General features: G+C 44.6%; 1 protein-coding gene across 1 annotated transcript; it reads right to left on the bottom strand.

Annotated features, from left to right (window-relative positions):
* Positions 1-4,859: 4,859 nt before the first annotated feature.
* On the bottom strand, positions 4,860-11,100 carry LOC106609803 (23 kDa integral membrane protein). The gene is made up of 9 exons (XM_045722420.1): positions 10,902-11,100; positions 10,527-10,586; positions 10,146-10,268; positions 9,229-9,303; positions 9,022-9,117; positions 8,557-8,694; positions 6,466-6,540; positions 6,148-6,231; positions 4,860-5,447 (listed from the first exon to the last, which is right to left on the bottom strand). The coding sequence occupies exons 1-9, from the start codon at positions 10,959-10,961 to the stop codon at positions 5,328-5,330; spliced, it is 831 nt and encodes a 276-aa protein (XP_045578376.1). The 5' UTR covers positions 10,962-11,100; the 3' UTR covers positions 4,860-5,327.
* Between the last annotated feature and the right edge of the window lie 4,809 nt (positions 11,101-15,909).

The raw sequence follows: 15,909 nt of genomic DNA, 5'->3' as shown, positions 1-15,909 counted from the left end.
ATATCCGTGCTTATAAACCCAGGTTCGTTACACTATATAAGTATCCTATATCGATGTTTATTATCAGCGCTGTTTGGCACTTTGGTAACACATTTACCATTAGATTAGACGACAGGAGTTTGAATCGCAGACGGCATCATGATTCATGAAATCTCATTCTAACCAATAATGGGGCATGCTCCTTATAAATACATTGTGACTTGGTTTCGGTATCAGACTAACTTTTCTTATGATTTTGTTTGACGAGCAAAGTTTATCGCCAGTTCACCCCATCTGCACAAGGGAGAATTGGACGAGGTGTACAGCGTCTCATCCCTGCGTGTGCCGTTTCTTCCATAAAGCGCGCATACACCGACGAAAAGGCACTGAATACAATTCATTTAGTAACTCTAGCCTAAGACATGTACACATTGTATTAGTTAGCTTGTCCACCATAACAACAGGTTCAAGCGTAACCAGATGAAGTTGCTTTGAAGATAATACTACTTTCAGTGCGCACTAATCCCGGTGTCCCTGTCGCTAGAGTAGTGACTTCAACAAGCTTTGGCTGCTATTATTGGAAAGGAATGGTAACTGCACTCAGCAACTAGTTGGCAGAGTCAACGTAGACGTTAATAATATATGCCATTTAGCAGACACCTTCATCCAGAGCGAACTGTGTTATATGGTAGAGGAAACAGATCATAGAAACAGGATAACAATGTTGATATCATGGATGGTCAGTCCTTGCATCTATAACTCTGTCTATGAATTTGAGAGCGGTTACATGTCTCCAGCCCCATCCCTCAGCTTTTTACCCAAAGAGGAGCAGGGAGACACTTTGTTATTGTTTCTACTGCTGATTGGCACTTTAAGAAGTTAAGATGCAGATTAAATCCACACCAACATGTTACAGATACTATATAAAAACCCCATCACTCAGACAATTAGTGAATACACAGTATCCAGCACAGCAAACAATCAATCACTCAGTTAATGAATACACAGTATCCAGCACAGCAAACAATCAATCAATCAATCAATCAGTTAATGAACACACAGTATCCAGCACAGCAAACAATCAATCACTCAGTTAGTGAATACACAGTATCCAGCACAGCAAACAATCAATCAATCAGTTAATGAATACACAGTATCCAGCACAGCAAACAATCAATCACTCAGTTAATGAATACACAGTATCCAGCACAGCAAACAATCAATCAATCAGTTAATGAATACACAGTATCCAGCACAGCAAACAATCAATCAATCAGTTAATGAATACACAGTATCCAGCACAGCAATCAATCAATCAATCAATCAGTTAATGAATACACAGTATCCAGCACAGCAAACAATCAATCAATCAGTTAATGAATACACAGTATCCAGCACAGCAAACAATCAATCACTCAGTTAATGAATACACAGTATCCAGCACAGCAAACAATCAATCACTCAGTTAGTGAATACACAGTATCCAGCACAGCAAACAATCAATCAAATGTATTTTACAAAAATCCTTTTTACATCAAAATAATAACCACAGTGGTTATAGAGGGTGCAACAGTTCAACACCACAGAAGCAAATGTCCGTTGGCTTTTCATAGCTGAGCATTGATAGGTTGAAAGAGACAGTTGAAACAGTAGGACTGGGACAAGGTTGCACAACCATTGAAACAGGTAAAAAAAAAAAATAATCAGTGGAAAAACAATTCCACTCCAATTCCCTTTATCTTTGAATTGGCTGTTGAATGGCCTGCTCCTTCTCCATTTTCAGAACACCATCCTGTTCCCCCAGAGTGATCGATAGTATATCTTGGCACTGAGTTGATTGTGATTCTGAGCTCTCAGGTTCATACAGTGATCTCCCTCTGTCAGCTCCTCTGTGGCGTAGAGGGGCAGGACTCTGTTGCGTAGAGGGGCAGGACTCTGTGGCGTAGAGGGGCAGGACTCTGTGGCGTAGAGGGGCAGGACTCTGTGGCGTAGAGGGGCAGGACTCTGTTGCGTAGAGGGGCAGGACTCTGTGGCGTAGAGGGGCAGGACTCTGTGGCGTAGAGGGGCAGGACTCTGTGGCGTAGAGGGGCAGGACTCTGTGGCGTAGAGGGGCAGGACTCTGTGGCGTAGAGGGGCAGGACTCTGTGGCGTAGAGGGGCAGGACTCTGTGGCGTAGAGGGCAGGACTCTGTGGCGTAGAGGGGCAGGACTCTGTGGCGTAGAGGGGCAGGACTCTGTGGCGTAGAGGGGCAGGACTCTGTGGCGTAGAGGGGCAGGACTCTGTGGCGTAGAGGGGCAGGACTCTGTGGCGTAGAGGGGCAGGACTCTGTGGCGTAGAGGGGCAGGACTCTGTGGCGTAGAGGGGCAGGACTCTGTGGCGTAGAGGGCAGGACTCTGTGGCGTAGAGGGGCAGGACTCTGTGGCGTAGAGGGGCAGGACTCTGTGGCGTAGAGGGGCAGGACTCTGTTGTATACTGATGGTCGTGAGCTCAATCTAGCTGGGCCCCGAGCTCTTTAGTGATGGTCCCGATGGACCTCTTCTTCACCGCAGCACAGGAACACTGGCACCTAGGGGTCGGTTTGGCATAATGTACCAACCGTTCTTTCCTGTTGGTAGAAAACAATTAAGGCATCTATTAGGCTATAGTTATATTCAAGAATCACTGCAGATACTTGAAATAAACAATAGTCTTAGAAATAACATGGATTTGCATGTACCACCTCTGCCTCCTGCACAGTCTCCTCAAGGATGAAGATGTCATCCTGAAAACAAACAAACGTTTTAAGACAACTGAACCCAAATATATCAGTTGGCATTAACAAGCTACCTGTCTTGTATGCCTTGTCAACACACACACACACACACACACACACACACACACACACACACACTACACAAGACACAATAGAGGGACATTTATTTTTCAGCAAACATCAGCTATGACAATTTCAGTCTAGCTAAATGAGGTGGAGCTAACAAAACATTACAAAAACAAATCTGTCAACAAAATGTATTACAGTACTTGACTATCTGAGGTGGAAGCTAGCTACAGTAACTAACGGTACCTAATATGAAATGTATTACAGTACTTGACTATCTGAGGTGGAAGCTAGCTACAGTAACTAACGGTACCTAATATGAAATGTATTACAGTACTTCACTATCTGAGGTGGAAGCTAGCTAACGTTACAGTAACTCACGGTACCTAATATGAAATGTATTACAGTACTTGACTATCTGAGGTGGAAGCTAGCTAACGTTACAGTAACTCACGGTACCTAATATGAAATGTATTACAGTACTTGACTATCTGAGGTGGAAGCTAGCTAGCGTTACAGTAACTCACGGTACCTAATATGAAATGTATTACAGTACTTGACTATCTGAGGTGGAAGCTAGCTAACGTTACAGTAACTCACGGTACCTAATATGAAATGTATTACAGTACTTGACTATCTGAGGTGGAAGCTAGCTAGCGTTACAGTAACTCACGGTACCTAATATGAAATGTATTACAGTACTTGACTATCTGAGGTGGAAGCTAGCTAGCGTTACAGTAACTCACGGTACCTAATATGAAATGTATTACAGTACTTGACTATCTGAGGTGGAAGCTAGCTAGCGTTACAGTAACTCACGGTACCTAATATGAAATGTATTACAGTACTTGACTATCTGAGGTGGAAGCTAGCTAGCGTTACAGTAACTCACGGTACCTAATATGAAATGTATTACAGTACTTGACTATCTGAGGTGGAAGCTAGCTAGCGTTACAGTAACTCACGGTACCTAATATGAAATGTATTACAGTACTTGACTATCTGAGGTGGAAGCTAGCTAGCGTTACAGTAACTCACGGTACCTAATATGAAATGTATTACAGTACTTGACTATCTGAGGTGGAAGCTAGCTAGCGTTACAGTAACTCACGGTACCTAATATGAAATGTATTACAGTACTTGACTATCTGAGGTGGAAGCTAGCTAGCGTTACAGTAACTCACGGTACCTAATATGAAATGTATTACAGTACTTGACTATCTGAGGTGGAAGCTAGCTAACGTTACAGTAACTCACGGTACCTAATATGAAATGTATTACAGTACTTGTCTATCTGAGGTGGAAGCTAGCTAGCGTTACAGTAACTCACGGTACCTAATATGAAATGTATTACAGTACTTGACTATCTGAGGTGGAAGCTAGCTAACGTTACAGTAACTCACGGTACCTAATATGAAATGTATTACAGTACTTGACTATCTGAGGTGGAAGCTAGCTAACGTTACAGTAACTCACGGTACCTAATATGAAATGTATTACAGTACTTGACTATCTGAGGTGGAAGCTAGCTAGCGTTACAGTAACTCACGGTACCTAATATGGGTACACGTATAAACTGTGTTGCAATTTTAGTTGCTTCGCTAACGTTATTTGCTGAGGGGTGTTACACAAAACACTTCAGACGCAATTAGCGTATTACCCGTGTCTAACGTTGGCCTAGTCAACAACAGTCATGACCGGTTAACGGCACCTCTGTTCGATTCACTCAACAGACAGTGACGCACCGGCGGCAGTCGTTTCTATGGCAATGTAAAATGGCGCAAATTAACCATGTCGAAGATCAAAACACTAAATATAAATATGTTTTTATGTTAAATGCACATTTTTAGTATTAGTGGATTGAATATATCTCTTTGCTCAGATGTACTTCCTAAAGTGTTTCCATTCCCCTGTGTATCTTCTTATATGGACTCTCTTTCAGGTTATGTTCATCCAATCACATTGTCCAATCATAACTGCCAGTTTCCACTTACTACATTGGCGGTGCCATTGCAACATTGCTCTTCTCGGGAAATTATTCTGACACAATTACAACGAGCAGTAATGATTTAAATCATATGATTTTATTAACTCTGAGCTGGTTGTTTACTGGCATGATACTTGTTGTTGCGAGGATGAAAAACGTTTCACCATGTTGGACAGATATTCATAATGGCTTGTTCATTCACCATTGTCATACCACACTTATACACTCATTATTAACATGCGTTTCATATTTTTTAATGCACTTTAACAACAAGGTGCAATAGTTAGATCTGAGGGGAATAATTGGCATTTATCATGTACAGGAAATCAAACAAAAGCCAGACTTGAACCAAACTGTACAGCAGGGAAGAGCTGGTATGAGAGCCACACCATGCGTTTTTTACTTGGAATTTAGCCGTGTGTTGATTTTCACTGTAGCTAGTGTTCCAAACAAAAGACCAGCAGGAGGATAACAGTTTGGTATATATGAATCATGTTCTCGTCCTCATGCAGAGCATGGTTATCTGTGGTGTTGACGCTGAGGTCAGGTGACAGCTAGAGGACTGAGTTGGTACTTGACTCTGTCGAGGCTGTCGTTGAGCGGTGGCTCTGTGGACCGAATCTGGAGGGCCAGCAGTACCAGAGACATCACTATGGCAGCAATCTGGAATACAGTGGAACAGATCAAGTTTCAATGTTCCAGTTCATTTACAATGTATAAACGTTGGAAATGTTATTCACTTTCACAGTATTTTGATTTTACCTTTGTTTTAACAGTAAAAAAAAGAAATAACAAAACATGATATAATATATAGAAATGTGCACAGAATAATGTGCTTTTTTTCCACTCATATCCACAACAACGAGTCCACATTGTGGTATTGAACCATAGTTGTGCTAAATGCTACACTTGTCTTGCATCTAAAGACATTACACCTGGGGAGGTAATAGTAGCTTCACAATAAAACATGAATCAACGTTAAACAATAACAGTAGCTTCACAATAAAACATGAATCAACATTCAACATGTAAACAATAATAGTAGCTTCACAATAAAACATGAATCAACGTTAAACAATAACAGTAGCTTCACAATAAAACATGAATCAACATTCAACATGTAAACAATAATAGTAGTTTCACAATAAAACATGAATCAACATTCAACATGTAAACAATAATAGTAGTTTCACAATAAAACATGAATCAACATTAAAACAATAACAGCAGCGTTACAATAAGACATGAATAAACATTAAACATGAAAACAATAACAGTAGCTTCACAATAAGACATGAATCAACATTAAACATGAAAACAATAATAGTAGTTTTACACTAAAACATTAAGTCAGTGGTCATACCATAATGGTGGCAAATGTAGAGATGAACCCGATCATGATCTGAATCAGGAAGTTCATGTGTCTCTTCAGGATGGGACCACAAGGCTGGAACAGATAGAGATGGCATTGTAACAGCCATAGAATTAGATATTAGAACTCTTTATGTATTACAATTACATATTAATAATTGAATAGGATCTCTGTGGTAACAGATCTCTTAATTTCTTTGTGATTTATCTTGTAACTTTGGAGTCAGTTTAGCCCAATGCTAGCTAGCTTTCACTGAAAATTGTTGCATCAAAATAAAAAATGAACAATGTTTAAATAAGACTGCTATACCTTGCTGTACACCCAGCGCTCCTGGGACACTGAAGTTGTAGTTTGTCCGTGTGTGTTATTGTGCTGGCAGTCTAGCTTCAGAAAAACACAGAGACAGAGAAACAGGATCAAACACCTTTATAGGTCACCACAAGCCTCTGTAACGTTTCAAGTCTGTTTAAAGCTTCTATCCTTAGTTGATACATCCAGTTTGGACTTGTATATGTATTATATATACCCACTGACATCACAGAGGCAGGGAGCTTAGTGGTTAGAGCAGGTAGCCTAGTGGTCAGAACAGGTAGCCTAGTGGTTAGAGCAGGTAGCCTAGTGGTTAGAGCAGGGAGCCTAGTGGTTAGAGCAGGGAGCCTAGTGGTTAGAGCAGGTAGCCTAGTGGTTAGAGCAGGTAGCCTAGTGGTTAGAACAGGTAGCCTAGTGGTTAGAGCAGGTAGCCTAGTGGTTAGAGCAGGGAGCCTAGTGGTTAGAGCAGGTAGCCTAGTTGTTAGAGCAGGGAGCCTAGTGGTTAGAGCAGGTAGCCTAGTGGTTAGAGCAGGTAGACTAGTGGTTAGAGCAGGTAGCCTGGTGGTTAGAGCAGGTAGCCTGGTGGTTAGAGCAGGTAGCCTAGTGGTCAGAACAGGTAGCCTAGTGGTTAGAGCAGGTAGCCTAGTGGTTAGAACAGGTAGCCTAGTGGTTAGAGCAGGTAGCCTAGTGGTTAGAGCAGGTAGCCTAGTGGTTAGAGCAGGGAGCCTAGTGGTTAGAGCAGGTAGCCTAGTGGTTAGAGCAGGTAGCCTAGTGGTTAGAGCAAGGAGCATATTGGTTAGAGCAGGTAGCCTAGTGGTTAGAGCAGGTAGCCTAGTGGTTAGAGCAGGTAGCCTAGTGGTCAGAACAGGTAGCCTAGTGGTTAGAGCAGGTAGCCTAGTGGTTAGAGCAGGTAGACTAGTGGTTAGAGCAGGTAGCCGAGTGATTAGAGCAGGTAGACTAGTGGTTAGAGCAGGAAACCTAGTGGTTAGAGCAGGTAGACTAGTGATTAGAGCAGGTAGCCTAGTGGTTAGAGCAGGTAGCCTAGTGGTTAGAGCAGGTAGCCTAGTGGTCAGAACAGGTAGCCTAGTGGTTAGAGCAGGTAGCCTAGTGGTTAGAGCAGGGAGCCTAGTGGTTAGAGCAGGTAGCCTAGTGGTCAGAACAGGTAGCCTAGTGGTTAGAGCAGGTAGTATAGTGTTTAGAGCAGGTAGCCTAGTGGTTAGAACAGGTAGCCTAGTGGTTAGAGCAGGTAGCCTAGTGGTTAGAGCAGGGAGCCTAGTGGTTAGAGCAGGGAGCCTAGTGGTTAGAGCAGGGAGCCTAGTGGTTAGAACAGGTAGCCTAGTGGTTAGAACAGGTAGCCTAGTGGTTAGAGCAGGTAGCCTAGTGGTTAGAGCAGGTAGCCTAGTGGTCAGAACAGGTAGCCTAGTGGTTAGAGCAGGTAGCCTAGTGGTCAGAACAGGGAGCCTAGTGGTTAGAGCAGGGAGCCTAGTGGTTAGAGCAGGGAGCCTAGTGGTTAGAGCGTTGGGCCAGGAACAGAAAGGTTGTTCGATTGAATCCCTGAGCTAACAAGGTATAAATCTGTCGTTTTGCCCCTGAACAAGGCAGTTAACCCACTGTTCCTAGGCCGTCATTGAAAAGAAGAATTTGTTTTTTAACTGACTTGCCTAGTTAAATGAAGGTAAAATAAAAATAAATTATTCAAGAATAAACGTACAAATTTCTCATGAGCTTAGTTCAACTGTCGTACCCCATCAGAAACCCAAACATAAGCTTGTTTTACTCCAATGTTTGTAGACAAACACTGTATAGCCTATAATGTTGATATCATGGATGGTCAGTCCTTGCATCCATAGCTCTGTCTATGAATTGGAGAGGGGTTACATTTCTCCAGCCCCATCCCTCAGCTGTTTATAATGTAAATGACTAAAGGTTGGCCCCAAGGCTGTCTTGTTTCTCCGTTTCATATTTTGTTTATCTCAATCCGTTGGCTGCTGCTATTAGTCATCTCTGTGCATGTAAAATGTCTTCAATGTTAAGACAGCCTTAGCTCTACTTGTCCATCTCCTAACAGGAAGGAACTGTAGGTAAGCTCACCGTAGTGTTCTGTAGGCCTAGATTTACAGTCTCACATAGACTGTCCAATGAGTTGTCTGGAGGGAGTGGAGGACAGTAGCAGGAGGGTGGAATGTGACAACCCCAGTCTGAGTGGCCACGCAGTCCACAGCATTGATCCTAATGGACAAACAACATAAACAAACAAACCAAAAAAACACTCATCTCCAAATGTATATATTTGTTTGATTGTGCAACTACAAACAACAATATTGTACAACAACAAACAATTAGTCTGGTCCCCTCTCTATGTTTTTGCCAACTATTCTGTCTACCATTGTCAATATATTGATTTATGGCAATAATGATGGTGTTAAAGTTGATACAGATGTGGCAATGTTAACAATATTAAATACGTTGGCTGAAGATAATACAGATTGAAGCCAGATTGATTGATTGATTGATTGATTGATTGATTGATTGATTGATTGATTGATTGATTATTACTGATGCCTGGAGTTTGTTCAGCTCCCTCTGGACCTGTGGTTCAGTATCGTGAAGAGGAGTCACAGAGTGAAACCTTCTGTCCAGAATCTCCTCCATCTTAAATGAATAAATAACACTTTATTATAACATCACACACTGTTTATTAACATAACAACAGTTTGGAATTGTTAAAAACTCAATGACATTTTTAGGGGAGGAAGTGGATACCTTTGGTTGGGCACGAACCATCGGCACAGCGATGATTACGATGGCTATGAATTCACAGGTCATGAAGACAACATACTGTAGAAAGATATAGAGACAGATAGACAGACAGAGACAGGTTAACAACATGCAGATCCCCCCCCCTCCAAAACCCCTGTCCTTATCATTGATTATAGATAGTTTAGATTTGATTTGAAAATAATCAGATGAATCTGAATAATAACACAAATCAATCATATTACTCTGAGCTATGAGACTAAGCTGTTAGAAACCAGGGTTGTTGTCTATGAGACTAAGCTGTTAGAAACCAGGGTTGTTGTCTATGAGACTAAGCTGTTAGAAACCAGGGTTGTTGTCTATGAGACTAAGCTGTTAGAAACCAGGGTTGTTGTCTATGAGACTAAGCTGTTAGAAACCAGGGTTGTTGTCTATGAGACTAAGCTGTTAGAAACCAGGGTTGTTGTCTATGAGACTAAGCTGTTAGAAACCAGGGTTGTTGTCTATGAGACTAAGCTGTTAGAAACCAGGGTTGTTGTCTATGAGACTAAGCTGTTAGAAACCAGGGTTGTTGTCTATGAGACTAAGCTGTCAGAAACCAGGGTTGTTGTCTATGAGACTAAGCTGTTAGAAACCAGGATTGTTGCCAATTCCATTTCATTTCCAGTCAATTCAGAAATAAACCAAATTCTAATTCCAAAATCAAACTTTTCCTCATTAAAAAGCATTGAAAAGACTTGGAATTGGAATGTCATTCTACATCCTGAATTGACAGGAATTGAAATGGAATTGATCCCAATCCTGTTAGGCTGCATTTACACAGGTAGCCCAATTCTGACCAATCAGATCAGATCTCTTGACAATAATTGGGCAAAAGATCAGAATTGGTCTGCCTGTGTAAACGGAGCCTTAGAGACACTTACCAGGATCAGCAGTATTCTCTTGTCTCTGTAGGCAGCGTAGCCTCCCAGGATGGAGAACAGTACAGTAATGGGTCCAAACACATTTAGTATGTACATCTCATGGAGGGTACTCCGATGGTCAAACTGCACTCACACAAATAATACAGGCCAATGAAAAAACAATAAAGGTCAATTAAATAATTGTGCATCTTTGTGATGCTGTTAACATCACTTTAGGTGACGTACTGTAGGTTTTTACAATCTAATTTCACATCAGGTCATTTAAAGGTCAGTTAAATGACCTGACGACTTTGGTAATTTACAATTAATTGTAAATTGTGTTATTATTTTATTACATAAGAAGAAACTCTCTGAGTTATAAAACATTTTTACAGTTGTTACCTCAGGAGGGTGTTGGAAGCTGTATGACACCCCAACTACAAACAGAAATAACCCAGATACCTGCAAGTATAGATATTTTAGGTCTGTTACGGTATGTTACAAATGTATTAAGATACTGTATGATGCCATTATTGGAAACATACTACACTGCATATTACACAATATAGATATACTTCAATATGTTTTACATTTTGTTATTGTATTTTAGACTAACATTTTGTTTTTAATATTACCCTTTTTAGATACTAAATGTAACACAGGTGTTTTTAATATGATTTATACACTGTTATAATGATGAATCCATAACATAACTAATTAACTAAATAACTAATTAACAAGAAAAGGTCAGACCTGGCAGGTCAAACCAGTACGTACCAGAAGCAGGACATTGAAAGTGATGCATAGTCCTCTCATGTACATTCTGCCATTCCCCATAGTGCGATAAATAAGTCCTCGATCCCAAACAGTTGCTTCAAACTATAACTGGACGGATAATGGACTGAACACAAGACCCTGGGGTGATTTACTGTGTTTAAAGAGGATCCTTCAACTTGTTTCTGTTGGAGGGTGGAAAATGACCAAGTTTGGAAGGTTGTTTCTTTAACTACTACGTTAGTTGGCTGAAAGCCCTTGGTCACCAACTACAGCAGAAGAAATGTATCAAAATAAGGAGTTTTCTTTTCTTCTTGCCAGTTGAAAACACTTAGGCTTCATTTGGCCTAAGGGAAGCACAGCACTTGTCTGGGTGGGATTGGAGAGTACAGCATCTGTAGGTTCCTCTTCCTAGTGAATTCCATGAAAACAGAGTAGATACACTGTACTTACAGTACCAGTCAAAAGTTTGGACACACTTACTCAATCAAGGGTTTTTCTTTATTTTTACTATTTTCTACATTGTTAGAATAATAGTGAAGACATCAAAACTATGAAAGAACACATATGGAATCACGTAGTAAACAAAAAAAGTGTTAAACAAATCAAAATAGATGTTAGATTTTAGATTCTTCAAAGTTGCCACACTTTGCCTTGAGGACAGCTTTGCACACTCTTGGCATTCTCTCAACCAACTTCACCTGGAATGCTTTTCCAACCGTCTTGAAGGAGTTCCCACATATGCTGAGCACTTTGGCTGCTTTTCCTTCACTCTGCGGTCCAACTCATCCCAAACCATCTCAACTGGGTTGAGGTCGGGTGATTGTGGAGGCCAGGTCATCAGATGCAGCACGCCATCAATCTCCTTCTTGGTCAAATAGCCCTTACACAGCCTGGAGGTGTGTTGGGTCACTTTCCTGTTGAAAAACAAATGATAGTTCCACTAAGCGCAAACCAGATGGGATGGCGTATCGCTGCAGAATGCTGTGGTAGCCATGCTGGTTAAGTGTGCCTTGAATTCTAAATAAATCACCAACAGTGTCACCAGCAAAGCACCATCACACCATTACACCTCCTCCTCCATGATTCATGGTGGGAACCACACATGCGGAGATTGGCCGTTCACCTCCTCTGCGTCTCAATAAGACACGGCGGTTGGAACCAAAAATCTCAAGTATAAAATATATTTTGATTTGTTTAACATTTTTTGGTTACTACATGATTCCATATGTGTTATTTCATAGTTGGGATGTCTTCACTATTATTCTACAATGTAGAAAATAGTAAAAAATAAAGAAAAACCATTGAATGAGTTGGTGTGTTGTCAAGGGGTGTGTAACTGGTGCATAGAAGCCAGGCGCAGGAGAGCAGAGATGAGTGGACAAAGCACTTTACTTAGGCAATCATTTGCACAGAACGCTACCGTGTCAACAAAACAAATGCCCAACGAACAAGTGAGGCAGCACAAAGTACAAAAACCCAAGTACAAAGTACAGGCTGCCACAAAGCACGGGTATAAAACAGAACCCGGCGCAAGCCAGCCAGAAGCGTGCCAACCTCAACAATAAACAATTTCACACACAGACATGGGGGGGAACAGAGGGTTAAATACACGACAAGTAATGATGGAAATGTAAACCAGGTGTGTGAGAAAACAAGACAAAACAAATGGAAAATGAAAAGTGGATTGGCGATGGCTAGAAGACCGGTGACGTCGACCGCCGAACGTCGCCCGGACAAGGAGAGGAACCGACTTCGGCGGAAGTCGTGACAGTACCCCCTCCTTGACGCGGCTCCAGCAGCGCGCCGACACCGGCCTCGGGGACAACCCGGAGGGCAAGGTGCAGGGCGATCCGGACGGAGGAAATCCCGCAGCATTGAAGGGTCCAACACGTCCTCCACCGGAACCAAGCATCTCTCCTCCGGACCGTACCCCTCCCACTCCACGAGGTACTGAAGGCCCCTCGCCCGACGCATTGAATCCAGTATGGAGCGAAAGGAATACGCCGGGGCCCCCCTTGATGTCCAGAGGGGGCGGAGGAACCTCCCGCACCTCAGACTCCTGGAGTGGGCCAGCCACCACCGGCCTGAGGAGAGACACATGGAACGAGGGGGTTAATACGGTAATCGGGGGGAAGTTGTAACCTGTAACTAACCTCGTTCAGTCTCCTCAGGACTTTAAATGGCCCCACAAACCGCGGCCCCAGCTTCCGGCAGGGCAGGCAGAGGGGCAGGATTCAGGTCGAGAGCCAGACCCGACCTCACTGCGGTGATGGTCTGCGCTGGCTTTCTGGCGAAGCACTGCCCGCTGGAGGTGAATATGAGCAGCGTCGCATGTCTCCTCCGTGCGCCTCAACCAGTTGTCCACCGCAGGAGCCTCGATCTGACTCTGATGCCATGGCGCCAGAACCGGCTGGTACCCCAGTACGCACTGGAAAGGGCAGATGATAGTAGATGAGTGGCGGAGCGAGTTCTGGGCCATCTCTGCCCAAGGCACGAACGCCGCCCACTCCCCCGGCCAGTCCTGGCAATAAGACCTCAGAAACCTACCCACCTCTTGGTTTACTCTCTCCACCTGCCCGTTACTCTCGGGGTGGAAACCTGAGGTAAGGCTGATCGAGACCCCCAGACGTTTCATGAACGCCCTCCAGACCCTCAACGTGAACTGTGGACCCTGATCAGACACTATATCCTCAGGCACCCCGTAGTGCCGGAAGACGTGTGTAAACAAGGCCTTCACAGTCTGTAGGGCCGTAGGGAGACCGGGCAGCGGGAGGAGATGGCAGGACTTAGAAAACCGGTCCACAACGACCAGGATCGTGGTGTTACCCTGTGAAGGAGGAAGATCTGTAAGGAAATCCACCGACAGGTGCGACCAAGCCCGTTGTGGAACGGGTAAGGGGTGTAGCTTACCTCTGGGCAGGTGCCTAGGAGCCTTACACTGGGCGCACACCAAGCAGGAGGAAACACAAACCCTCACGTCCTTAGCCAACGTGGGCCACCAGTACTTCCCATTCAGACAGCGCACCGTTCGACCGATGCCTGGATGACCAGAGGAGGGTGACGTGTGGGCCCAATAGATCAGCCGGTCACGGACAGCAGACGGAATGTACAGACGCCCAGCGGGACACTGGAGGGGAGTGGGCTCTGCACGTAGCGCCTGCTCAATATCCGCGTCCAGCTCCCACACTACCGGGCGCCACCAGGCAGGAGGCCGGGAGTATGGGGATGGGATCCATGGGCCGCTCCTCTGTGTCATACAGCCGGGACAGTGCGTCTGCCTTCATGTTCTGGAAACCTGGTCTGTAAGAAAGGGTGAAAACAAAACGGATGAAAAACATGGCCCACCTTGCCTGGCGAGGGTTCAGTCTCCTCGCTGCCCGGATGTACTCCAGATTGCGATTGTCAGTCCAAATGAGAAAAGGGTGTTTAGCCCCCTCAAGCCAATGCATCCACGCCTTCAAGGCCTTGACGACAGGCAACAGCTCCCGGTCCCCCATGTCATTGTTTCGCTCCGCCGGGCTGAGCTTCCTCGAGAAGAAGGCACAAGGGCAGAGCTTCAGTGGCGTACCGGAGCGCTGAGAGAGCACGGCTCCTATCCCAGCCTCGGACGCGTCCACCTCCACCATGAATGCTAAAGAGGGATCCGGATGGGCCAGCAAGGGAGCCGAGGTAAACAGAGCCCTCAGGTGACCAAAAGCCCTGTCCGCCTCAGCTGACCACTGCAAACGTACCTGTCCCCCCTTCAGCAGTGAGGTAATGGGAGACGCTACCTGACCAAAACCCCGGATAAACCTCCGGTAGTAATTGGCAAACCTAAGAAACCGCTGCACCTCCTTTACCATGGAAGGAGTCGGGCCAATTACGCATGGCTGAAATGCGGTCACTCTCCTTCTCCACCCCTGAGGTGGAAATGCGGTACCCTAGGAAGGAGACGGACTGTTGGAAGAATAGGCAATTCTCAGCCTTGATGTACAGGTCACGCTCCAACAGTCGACACAGCACCCTGCGTACCAGGGACACATGCTCGGCGCATGTACCGGAGTATATCAGAATGTCATCAATATACACCACTACACCCTGCCCGTGCAGGTCCCTGAAAATCTCGTCTACAAAGGCTTGGAAGACTGATGGAGCATTCATCAACCCGTACGGCATGACGAGGTACTCATAATGCCCTGAGGTTGTACTGAACGCCGTCTTCCACTCGTCTCCCTCCCGGATACACACCAGGTTGTAAGCCATCCTGAGATCTAGTTTGGTGAAGAAGCGCGCCCCGTGCATTGATTCAATCGCTGTGGCGATAAGAGGTAGCGAGTAACTGTACCTCACAGTGATCTGATTTAGGCCTCGATAGTCAATACACGGGCGCAGACCTCCCTCCTTCTTCTTCACAAAAAATAAACTGGGATTTGGAGACATATGTTTCCGCCGTCTCCGCCTGTGACAGGGGATACACGTGACCCCTGTGAAGTGCGGCGTCTACCAAGAGATTTATCGCACAATCCCCCTGACGATGGGGTGGTAATTGAGTCGCCTTCTTTTTGGAGAAGTCGAGAGCCAAATCGGCATATTCAGGAGGAATGCGCACGGTGGAGACTTGGTCTGGACTTTCCACCGTAGTAGCACCAATGGAAACCCATAAACACCTCCCCGAGCACTCTCACGACCACCCCGTGAGAGCCCTCCGTTGCCATGAAACAGTGGGGTCATGACAACCTAACCAGGGTAGGCCTAGCACCACGGGAAACGCAGGAGAGTCAATGAAGAGGAGACTGATTCTCTCCATGTGACCCCCCTGCGTCACCATGCCCAGAGGACCGGTGGCCTCCCTAATCAACCCTGACCCTAATGGTCGACTGTCTAAGGCATGAACTGGGAAGGGCATAGCCACTGGAACGATGGGGATCCCTAAACTATGGGTGTCTGTCTATAAAATTCCCAGCCGCGCCTGAATCGATGAGCGCCTTATGCTGGGAATGCGGGGAAAACTCAGGAAAAGTAACAAACA

This window comes from Salmo salar, chromosome ssa07 (genome assembly GCF_905237065.1).
Source record: "Salmo salar chromosome ssa07, Ssal_v3.1, whole genome shotgun sequence".
Lineage (NCBI taxonomy): Eukaryota > Metazoa > Chordata > Actinopteri > Salmoniformes > Salmonidae > Salmo > Salmo salar.
This window is presented reverse-complemented; position numbering and strand designations above follow the sequence as displayed.

Excerpts from the sequence above, each read along its gene's own strand:
- LOC106609803 (XM_045722420.1), bottom strand. The coding sequence starts at position 10,961 with ATGGGGAATGGCAGAATGTACATGAGAGGACTATGCATCACTTTCAAT. Across the intron at positions 6,541-8,556 it reads TAGGCCTACAGAACACTACG|CTAGACTGCCAGCACAATAA; the intron begins GTGAGCTTACCT and ends GTTTTTCTGAAG. Across the intron at positions 6,232-6,465 it reads AGCGCTGGGTGTACAGCAAG|CCTTGTGGTCCCATCCTGAA; the intron begins GTATAGCAGTCT and ends TATCTGTTCCAG.